The sequence below is a fragment of the Camponotus floridanus genome, unplaced genomic scaffold, assembly GCF_003227725.1.
Source record: "Camponotus floridanus strain SB8 unplaced genomic scaffold, Cflo_v7.5 scaffold156, whole genome shotgun sequence".
NCBI classification, from domain to species: Eukaryota; Metazoa; Arthropoda; class Insecta; order Hymenoptera; family Formicidae; genus Camponotus; species Camponotus floridanus.
Genome location: NW_020229277.1, coordinates 300441 through 312528, shown reverse-complemented (window position 1 = coordinate 312528; position 12088 = coordinate 300441). Strand labels below are relative to the sequence as shown.

The following is a 12088-nucleotide window of genomic DNA, read 5'->3' as shown; positions in this document are numbered from 1 at the left end:
TTTGCAATAAAAAAAAGATTTTTCTTTAGCTAAAATATATTTATTATATTATAGTCACAAATAGATAATAAGATCTAATTATTTCAAATACATTAGATATTACTTTCTTTGCAATTTTAATTTTAGATTTAATTATGCGAAATATCTATTTCACTGTATGACACTGCATAGTATTTAAAATAATTTTTTCATTGTAATAAAATATATGAACGTTCTCTTAAATAATCATTCAGTTAGATTTTGAAGTTTTTTCCAATAATGAATATCACAATGTATTATAATTGGCAAGATAAGTGTTTACGGTGAAGCTCAATAGACCTTGTTACATTCTAGGTAAGTAATTTATAGTTTATAAACGTCGTAGTCAATTATGGAAAATCTCGAGATAAAGGTGAATTTGGCGAAATTTCGCCGGAAGGGGCAATAAATAAAATGTAAATTCTGATTGCGCCTCGCTCCGGGGAAAACTGGTGACGATTGTCGTCCGGATCGAAGACCGAGGGAAAAGCGCACAATAGGAACGTTCAAGTAATTTGCGACGACGCATTGAAGGAGAGTTGCTACTTCGGTGAGATCTGGGACGGAGGGAAATCGTGCGCGAACGAAACGTTACGAAAAAGATTATCGATACCTCTCTTCGAAGCCATCTCGTCCAGGAATTCTTACAGGCTAATCCGTTTTCAAAGGGAAAATCAATTGTATGGATCGTTATGCGCGATGACAGTCGAATAAAGATTGTCGTTTATTCACTTTCCGACGCGAAGATCTTAAATGAAAGAGAGAGAGATAGAGAGAGATGGACTTTTTGAGAAAATCTGTGAAATTGCTTTATCGAACTTGAGACTCCAACTATGTATTTCATTTTCGAAATTCTTTTGCTCTCTCTTTTCTTCGTTCTCATTCGCTTCGCAGCAAGTTTAGCATAATTCATCTCAATTCATCTCATGTGTAATGACTACTTCGAATTATATAAATGAAAGAAGTAAATATTTAAGGTGATATAAAGTAACCTCTGCTTAGAGATGTTACTAAAAAGCAATTGCTTGTAAGAGAGAGAGAAAAAGAAGGAAAAAGAAGTACAAGAATCACTCATTCGCACGCGAAACTCATGGCCAGTAGAAAGGAAATGCATGTAGACCGACAAAGACGCAAGATGGATAAGGGAAACTATGATATAACGTTGATGTTCAACCCAATTATCCGGAGAGTGTTCAAAGTCTACTATCTCGTCCAGAGGAACGGGATAAACTTGGATTCAACTTCGCTCAAATCAAAATAGCTGGAGGTATTTTATGGCAATTACATTGAACACAAAGGAACGTCCTACAATCATCGAAACTTGGATTCGAATATAATTTGGGAAAAGCGAAACTCGAATAATGCTTGCGTTGCGCGAATATTACGTGCCATTTTATATCTCAAAAATGAGAATATAATTAATTTACATATTTATAATTGGTGAGATAATTATTATAATTATTGCATATTATGTTACATATATTATCATTATTAATCATCATTATTATTATATAAATATTGCAATTAATTTATATTTAAAGAAACGTATAATTAATTTAATTTATTTATTCTTATTAAGATAAATTACAAATTATCTCTTCATTATACAATTATGTATAAAGAGAAACGACAAATTTAGAAAATCTCTTGTTTCTATGGAAGAAATTGAGTAATATATTTCTACCGTTCAAATCAGTCAACCTTTACATTTTGTTCCGAACCATTGAAAGTCAATCTAAAACTTTTCTTTACTGTGACTCCTTTTGTTAACTTATGTTAAATTCACCTTAAACTTATTTGGTTTCATCAGTTTAAAGACCATTTTCCAAGATACTATAAAAAAAGCCAATTTTTTAGAATATAAATTTTCCTATTGTTGCTCATATTTTAGAAGAAAAATATTCCGATTGCTTCCAAATATAAAAAAATTATTACATACATTCTTTGAATTGTTTATTATTATATTTTTCAATTAATTATTATATTCTTTAAAAATATACTTTTATGAGAATATATTCATGTGTACACACAAGTAATTAAATAGAAAGGAAAAAATGATTTCCTATTTATTTATAATTAATTTATTAAATTTATTTATTAAATAATATTTATAAGAATAATAAGTTTTATATCAATCTCAGACTTCAATTTAATTAACTTTTAATTATATTTCTGTGTGTGTTTAGATTCAAAAAACCACGTTAAGCGATCGAAAGGAAAAGCGAAGAAGGATCGAAAGGAAAAGGAAGCACGTGAATTGGGTCGCATCGATATCCGACAGATAGAAAAATAGAAAAAACGTACCTGTTGAGGAGCCAGATGGATGGAGAGGCTGCTCACGATGGTGACTTCCAGTACGACCCGCTCAGAACCGGCGGTATTGTTCGCGTGGCAGACGTATCTGCCGGCGTCCTCGACACGAGCCGGCTGTAGCACCAGGACACCAGCCCGTGCGTGTATCCTCTCCGAGTTGAAAACCATCGTCGTGCCCGACAAAGACTCGCGGAACCAGAGATACGTTGGCGGCGGGTTACCTTGCGAGATGCACAACAACACGATCGTCTCGCCGGTGCGAATCGGTCCGGGATTTGTTCGTTCGTTGAATCGCGGCGGTGACGAGTTGCGATGCTCTGAAGCAGGAAGAAAAGAAACTTGGGATAGAAAAAAAAATTATAGATCGTAATGCGATTTTTAGACCTTTTTTTCTCTTCGAAATTACGTATATAATATCTATAATGCAAAATATATGCAAGACAATTCTTTTCTGACCAATCTTCAACATGTGTAGATATTTTTTATTGAATTTATTATTATTATTTTTATTGAATATGGTATATATGTTTCATTTTATAATATTATTTTTTTATAATATTTTATATTTTATAATATTATTTTTTTATAATATTATTTTTTAAATATTATTTTAATTTTATATATATTATTTATGATGATGACCGACCAGCTTCAATAAACTTCCTAAAACTAATTATCTACATAGTTGTAGGATTTCTTATTGCTATCGATCCTGATGAGAATGCATGTCCAAAAACATAAAATTATCCAATACTCCCGCAAGAAAGCAAAAAATTGATAACGTCTTATATTATATATTTGGCGAATTAATTTATAAATTAATTTAAGATAATTAATTTTATTTATGCAATATAATAAAATTTGATAATTTAATATTGAAAGCAATATGTTTGTTTATAATTGTAAAAATTTTGTAAGATTAAATTATAATTACATATACACATAAATACATATATCAATATATTTAAAATTGCATAAATGTTACATATGTTATATGTATATAGATGGATAGATAATTGGATATTTTTAAATTATTACATTATTAGGTGTGTGTGTGTGTGTGTGTGTGTGTGTGTGTGTGTGTGTATGTGTCTGCCATTATATCAACAATATGTATAATAAAATTTTAGAAATGACGGTTTATTGATCGCATGTTCATTATAAATGTATATCAACTAATGATTGCATTTGCTTAATGAAATTCAATAAATGCAAATTATTGTTGGCTTATGCATTGTTGCACATTACTCATTATTATTAATAATTATTATTAATCAATGAACATATTTGCAGCATGTTTTCGCTGTGCGAAAATTATTACCTTACAAATATGCCATCAAATTTAAACTTTCACAAATGCATTTCTTTCATTAATTTCTGGGGATTTAGATAATCCCTGAGGAATATCTTGCCAAGCCTTTCTCCTGGAAAGTGTCGTTAAGTAAGAGATCTCCGCAAAGAGTTGACTGAGCAGACAAAGATTTCGCTTTAACTTTTTAATGCACATAATGCAAAAATCGTCCAACATTATTCCGCATTTTCCGAAACACGAAACTTTAATGGAATCTTCATATTCGATATTTTCTGTCGCTATTAATTTCGGAATATTTTAATGCTATTTCGACGCTGGGAATTTTTAAAGGTATTTCGATTAAATATTTGCTTTATATCATGGCATTGCATTTATTTTTACATTTAAAAGAATTTTAGGAAATTTATCTCAGCAAAATATATGAAATTTATAATTAAAGCATCGCGAGATAAGAGGAATGAAAAAAATTAATAATCGAAATACTACGATAGAGAAATATCAATTCGAAATATCATCATTTACTTCTCCCTTCAATCATGATATCAGTCATTCTCAACGATTGCGAGCACCGTTTAATAAAGCGGCGATACAATTGTTGATATCCGAAAATCCGGCGCGCTCTCCAAAAATTGTAGAAAAAGAGAAAGACTGCGAGACAGAGAGAAAGAGAGAGAGGGAAAAAGAAACACATTCGAACGCGAATATAAATCTCCATTTCACGTGCAGCAACAGCATGCCCGCGTCATACTGGGCAAAATCCGTGTGTAAATTTCAGAGCAAGCGACCAGTTTTATCGCGGATAATAGAATCAATAAACTCGAGCTTCGATTCAGTCACATCGATAAAAACGTCGGAAGCAATTCTACCCGGCCGCGAAGGGGTTGTTCCGAACGAGGAGAGCGGTAACGATGATGACGACGACGACGACGACGACGACGACGACGACGACGATGATGAAACAAGCGTCCAATTTCCCGGCCGGGACGGGCTCTCGAGTGTACAGCCTGCCGAATATAACGGGCATTTTATTTCACCTCTCAGCAACGATTAAGCATCTCTCCCTGCCCCGCGATCCCGCGGAGATGTTTGCCTTGGACCGATCTCGGACAGGGCGACGCCGTGGCCTTTTACGACCGCGCGCTATTTTATAATGGCGCGCTTTGTTCCTGGTCGCGGCGTTATTATTGTAATTTAAGCTGATGGCGTATTGATCGTCGCTATGAAGCCGTCTCGCTCCCGCTCTCGCGACTCCTCTCGCTCGGTCTCTTGCACCCCTCCGTCTTTCTCATTCTCTCCCTCTCTCTTTCTCTCTTTCTCTGTCGTCCTCCCTTTGGTACACACACCCTCTCCAATCCGAGAGTCTCTTCCTCTCTCATTCGTCCCTCTCTCGCTCTCATTCTCTCCCTATGGTACTGTGCAATTCCAGTTGCCATATTCCTGCACAACGCCACCGTCACCACACCCTTGTTCATATCCTCGTTCGGTGCACCGTCTCGTCCCGTGCATATGTACGTCGAAAAGTTTTTACGCCATTTACATCCCGACTTACGCCCCTCGACGTCAACGTCGTCGACGCTGTCGTCGGCGTCGTTGTCGCTCGAGCAAACAAAAAAAAAAAAAGGGAAAAAATATGGCCTCGGGGCGCGCTGTTGCGAGTGTCGCAATTGCATTTTGCGCTGCACGCGCCGGCGAAAGTTCGCCGGTAAAAATCCGCTCGTGCGAGAGCCCCGGTATTTCGCGGAAAGTATTTTTCTCGTGTTAGCATATATTTTATTTTTACACACGCAGAGTACGGGGTAATCTCTCTTACGTGCAAGTATTCTGTGCATGTGTGCGTGTGTGTGTGTTTTGCTGTATGATGACAGGTAAATAGAACTTGGCGTAATTAACATATTTTATATCTGCCACGTATGTATTTCCCTTCTGACACGAATTCTCCGCGTTTGCGCTCGATCCGCGAATTCTCAGCGGGACGCAAAGTTCGAAAAACGACCTTTCTCGACGTACTCGACGTGCCCCGCTGTATCGTGCCAGCTGGTGCATCATACACCGAGAACTTTTGTATTATATCGCGTGCGTTTCCTTACGTTTCAACGTCACTATGCCCGTTGACGTAAATAAGACAGAAAGGATGCTGTCGCGATATGAGAATTGGAGAGTTTAAAGGTAGATTTTATATAAAACTCTGAAAAAGATACAACTCATCAGCTGTAGCTTTGATTAAAAAAAGATGCGCTTTATTATACACTTACGTATGTAAATACTGTTGAATCATGTAGATTTTTTTAACAAATTATCACTTCTCTCTTTTATCCTTTGTCTGCGAAATTATTTTAATTTGACAGTTAAATATAAAGTTTAATTTAATTGAAAATAATACAATACAATAAATGTAATTATATAATTGGTTAAATGTTATGCAATATGTAGCAAACCTGCAACTTTTTAATTAAAATTAAATTTTATAAATTTTAAATTTAATAAAAGAGAGAGACAAAAAATGAAAAAGAAAAAAATCGTATGGAAAATTTAATTAATAAAAATAAAAAATAATTATATAAATTTTCAAGTCGCAAAAATATTCCATAATATAAAATTTTTACAAAAAAACCGCCCTTCTTACTACATTTATTTTTAAAATAAATAACACACATTTTTATATCTTTTAATCGAAAGACGCTCAATGTAAATTTTTCAAAAAGTTTGAAATAAATGCAATTCATTACTCTTATACTTGGGACAACAAATAGATGTACACGAAACATGATTATGGAGCAAATTCCGAGGTCTGGGATGGTGTACCGCTCCGAGCGTTATTCCGGACGGTTAAACCGCGTTCAAACAAACATCTTGGTATTCTTTGAGCCGTCATCTATTGATTATGCAACGCGAAATCGAGTTTCTTCTTTTTTAACCGATGCGAAGGGTGGGCTCTGAGCGGAGGGTGAAAAGAGAGAGAGAGAGAGAGAGAGAGAGAGAGAGAGAGAGAGAGGGCGAAGGAGAGAAAAGGCGCGTAGGAGAGAAACCGCGCGGAAAACGGTTAGTAAGTCCCGTGTGCTCTCTTTCCCGTGTAACGGGCGATGTCCAATTAAATCTCTCGTGCTGGCGACTCCAATTAAGACTCTATTAAATATACACCCATCGCGCGCGTGTATCGTCGTCAAAGCGAAATTCAAATGGCGCTGGTCGTTTTCTCCTTCTCCTACATTACTATTTGCTCCGAACAAACGCGATCTCGTCTCGTAATAAAGTTGACGCTAATTATCCGTGCGAGATATTTTATTGCAAATTACGAAACGTACTTATCACGCCTTTTCTATCGCGATTGTTTCAAGAATTTTCCCTGCGTCAATATTTTATGCGCGATCGGCGATCAATTTATCCGTACAAACGATTTTAATAATTAATTTTGAATAAATTAAGATTTCTCCACAAATTTTTGGCGCTAATAGAAGTGAAATTATAAACATGGAAAATTATTGTAAATAATTTTGAGGTAATGTCAAATTTAAAAACTGCTAAAAAAATCAAGCAGGACATTTGTACAGCTTTAAAGCTCAAGACAAGTTTAATCATTTATGCAAATAAGGGACACTCTCGCGAAATTAATTACGTTTGCATTATATTGGCAACCATATTACTATTAAAGCTCGGTCTCAGTCTACGGTCGATGGTGTACGCATATATAATTTAATGTCATCCGCTGATTGCTCCGGAATTCGGGTCACGATGCGATACCCATCGCATGCAATTTGCGCCGAAGACGCGCAATCACTCCCCCTCGTGCGATATTACTCGAATTAATAGTAATCAGAGTAAGAACTACTCTTGAGTGTGAGAGAGATCGAAATAATCGTGGTCATTTTATTTGCATGTGAAATTTGAAGAGAAATGTATATATATAAAAAATTCTCGTTTCAGAAATATAAAAAATGTATAAAATTTCTCTTTCGCATTTTATATATTTATAAACAACATGACCCATTTTTCAATCCTAGATTTAATCGATCTGCGAAAATACCTGATTCATTTAAAATTATAAGGCACAATTCACGAATATTATTAAAAAAATATTCTCTTCATGATCGTTAAAATGACACATCGCAAATGAAAATAATGATCGAGAAATAAATTATAAAATATTTTAATTATTATATGTAAGAATCATACCTGTGACACAGGGCGAATGCGACGTTTATAAAACAGTAGCACATTATAAATAAGACGCAAAATAATCGAGGCGATAAAGAATCGAGATCGCCTTTCAGAAAATAATACATATATAAAATACATACAAACAATAACATTCTATTCAAAAGTCAAATGCAGTATAATTATGCTATAGTAAATTATATCATAAAATATTAACACACTATAAAATAAATTTTTTAGAATATTAAAATAAATTAATACTCTATTTTAATTTATTTGAAATATTCTATGCTATAATAATTTGAAATATTCTATGCTATAATTATTAAATATAACTGGTAAATCATTTTCGAATGGAGAGGGTAAGTCTAATAAATAAATCGCGAAATCGAGTGATTCAAGAACAAAAATATTTTGTCAAACTTGATTATTTGGAAAAATCATGCTTCGCGATATTATATGTATACTATTATATCTAAATATCATGTTTCTATGTAAATAAAATTAAAACTTTTGTATAAAGTTTCCATCTAATTAAAGCACAAATAGTCTGAAGATTCTTATAAACTTTGCAAAACTTTGTGTCAAGTATAAACTATTAAAAAGCAAAATTGTACTCATCGCGCGTCACACTTGCGAATTATTCGACGACGATTTTTTTTGCCGTCGCTTGCATATTTTATCGCATAATTTACAGTTAAATCACCATCCTGTTAACGTTTTACAGCCGTGAAAAAATATGCGTCGCGCTCAAAGCTCGGGCGGCTGCACGCTAACAAAGCCGTATATTACACACTGTATACGTCATATGTAAATTACATTCAACAGTGGAGCTGCCATTAGAGCGATGATTTGTCGGGGCGAGTGTGTTTCGAATTTCTATCACGAGAACTTTTAGCAAAATTAACTCTCCCGCGAACGAGCCATTTTCATCAGAAGCAAAATAATATCACTCGTTACTCGATTAAATTATTATATTTTTATATCGCAATTCGCGGGAAGGAGCATTAAATTCGGATGACCCGACAATTCGTTTCTAAACGCGATATTATGCCGAAGAAGAATTGCCGGAATGTAGTATCGGCCCTGAAAACAAAAAGAGTAACTTAATTATGACTCGAGTTCCCTGCGGCGCCGTTGTACGATGTACGAGGTATGTCCCGTGTAGCTATTATGCTAAAACCGATATAATTTAACGCGTACCCCTCGAAAACGTTTCGTTAATGCGAGACTTTGCGTGTCCGCGGGGTAATTCTTAGCGAGAAGGAGTTCATCCCGCTTGCCCATTACAAGGGCGCAGAAAAACATTAAAACATTACCGCGTTCACGTCGAGGTACATATTACGTACGTCGGGATGCGTTATACGACTAAGACTTGGCTTAATAAAGTAAAAACAATCTTGAATAAAACTTGACGTTCTTGATTAAAATTGAGGGAAAGGAATAAAATAAGTGTAATAAGCGAATAAAATAAATTCCAAAGTAATTACGTGGTAAGAAAATACCTTTTGAGAATTATGTATGCGTTATTTCCACACACGAGTAAGTCGTTCCCGAGTTGTTTGCCAAAATAATTGTCGGCGTTTATGGAGTTTGCTAGCGCGTACTTTCGCCTGCTCTTCAGTGCAGCCTTGTATTTTAAAGCGTTTCTGCCTCTCGCTGTTTGCATTGAATTATGCCGGCTTTGCAACGGTGTCGTTGCACGCGTATGTACGTATGTATGTAATACGCGGAAAGTAAATACGCGAGAAGAAAAGATGGAACATACAGAGACGCGCAGCCTAGCCTCTGGATCTTGCGTTCAAATGAGCGACGAGAGAGTGCATGTGATGGCGAATGTAACGCCGGATATGTAATGGACGCGCGTTGATATTCTCCTCTAATTCCGCGTAAATCATCCCACGCGACCGCTCTTTCCACTCGGACTCGCCTCGACGCACATTAGATGCGGCTTTATATGCATATGACGCCGAGGAGAAACAAGGAGAGGAAAATGAAGGGAAAAGAAATAAATGAAGAAGAAGGAGAGAAAAATCAAGAGAGTGTTTCTCTCTCATACGTTCCAACATGTACATGTGTGTGCGTAAAATGTTATACAGCAAATTACACGGATGCATGTTTATAATAATGAAAAAATTTGAATGAAATTGCAGATGAGCGTATCACGCGATTAAGTTGATGGAAAATTATGTATAATAAGCTAATGCGGCAAAAAGTTGGGGCAGAATCCTATTTCTGCAGAAAATATAATGCATTTTTAATCGAATTGTAATTCTTTTCTGTAAACGGAGAAGGATGCTGATATGCAATGTATATAAAAAGGTTTAAGAGAAGAGAATTCTTTTTACACACGATGTCACTTTAAAATTTCCAGTTAAACGGCGAGACTTGATTGCGAGCATTGACGCGATATTTCGAACATGCAGATTTTCCTATAAAATTGCATCCCTCTAGAAACTACCACTTCGATCACATCAACTGACGGATCTACTGTAGACGTCGAGAAAGGAGAAGGATGAAGGGGGCAGAAAGGCTCGATAAGAGGGTGCGGTGCCGTGACGGCTGCATTGTTTCTTGCCGACGTTGCTGCACCAGCGAGGCTGCATCGGCGGCTCTGCAGATTGCACTTAGCGTTTTCGCCGAGTTTCCTCCCCCGCTTTCCCCGCGAAAATAAGTTGACCTCCGCTCACCGAGGTTCGCCGCTTCTCCTTCTTCCTTCTCCTCTCTCTCTCTCTCTCTCCTTGCTTTATCCTTCCCGCTTTTTCGTCCCCGCCGCCATCGAGCGGCGAGAGGAGCCGCGGGGGTCCAATAAAAGCCCATCCTCCAACTTTGTTCGCGGATCTCCGCGAAGTTGGGTAGGGGAATTCTCCCAGAGAAACGTAGAGGAAACGGAGAGGACGCGGAAGAGAGAGAGCGCAAAGCGAGGGTAAATTTTAAAATGCGTTTATAGGGGGTGGAGGGTTGGGGAAAACGAGGAGAGGAGGAGGAAGAGACGAAGAGGAGCGTGATATAAAGGCGATGCTCTCGATTCATCGCGTTTCGAGAGCAACATCGGCAGAATTTAATATCGAGCAACGAAAGTTTAATTAGCCGGAAGTTAGGAAATCGCGACTCGGCGGAATTCGCCCCGACAGACGGATAGACAGACAGACGGACAGACAGATAGACAGACGGACGCCGAAGCGATATCCTGCGTACTCGCCGCGATGGTAAAAAGAGAGCAGAGAGCTCAAGAAACGTCGTCACTGTAGAACGTAATGAAGATTTCTCTCAATGGCGTTTAACTCGGCTGGATTATATGCGGATTTGAAGAGAAAAATTTAATTAAAACTTCAGAAGATAGTTCTCTCTTACACGTGCATACGTGCGCATTCGTGCGCATACATACGCAAATATTTCACGCGAAAGTTCACGGATAGGTGATGCAAGCATCGTTCTTTCTATATTATTACCGAATATTATAGAATATTGCGATAGCATGTTTTTAAATTTGATAAATATTTTGATTAAATTAAACTCAATTAAATTGTGTATGTTTATGTACAATATAACCACTAGTTGTGTATACACGTGATTAGATACTATTTAATTCACTATGAATTTATGTTATGTGTGCTGAAATTTTGTTACACGCTAAAATAATCGCAAGATCGCAATAATGAATACACAGGAAATATTATGAGTTTAAAATCGCATGAGAATCGATGCTTCAATTAGAAATATATTTTTTAACGCGCTAATTGTGCTCTCAATCGCAAAATCAGAGCGATATTTAATTTTTATCAAAATTAAATATTTTGTCCAAAAACATTATGAACATCGAAATAAATTGAAAAACTAATTATATCAAATTACAAGCATTATATAAAATGCAACAGAGAAATAGTATAATGGCATATCATACCACAGATGAAATTTATATATAAATTTACATATATATAAATTCCATCTTTTGTATGATATGCCATTATACTATTTTTGATATTCACTGTTTTTAATTGCCTGAAAAGCTACGAGTCTTTTTATATAGATAATGTGTAAAGATAAATTTTAACGAACATTAAAATTATTTTTAGCAAAATATCAAATAGATAAATAAGTGTCTTTTCTCTCTCTACTTTTTCAATTTTCAGTTACAACATTGCGAGAATCATGCTCATTCTTATTGATTATCTTCTGTTTCATACATTATTTAGTACAAGTATATTTTCTGTTACTAGAAGTACAATAGATTCCCTTCCTTCTCCCGCAAATCAAATTCGGGTCGCAACATCGACTTACAAGAAACTCATG

The 12088-nt window shown here is 35.8% G+C and overlaps 1 protein-coding gene across 4 annotated transcripts in view; it reads right to left on the bottom strand.

Annotated features, from left to right (window-relative positions):
* The window catches only part of LOC105249744 (Down syndrome cell adhesion molecule-like protein Dscam2), a 161438-nt gene that overhangs the window by 46853 nt on the left and 102497 nt on the right, over positions 1–12088 (bottom strand). For all 4 annotated transcript variants that reach the window (XM_025406816.1, XM_025406817.1, XM_025406818.1 and 1 more), the window contains one exon: positions 2323–2648. In XM_025406816.1, coding sequence (XP_025262601.1) covers positions 2323–2648 — 326 coding nt within the window. The remainder of the gene's footprint in view (positions 1–2322; positions 2649–12088) is intronic.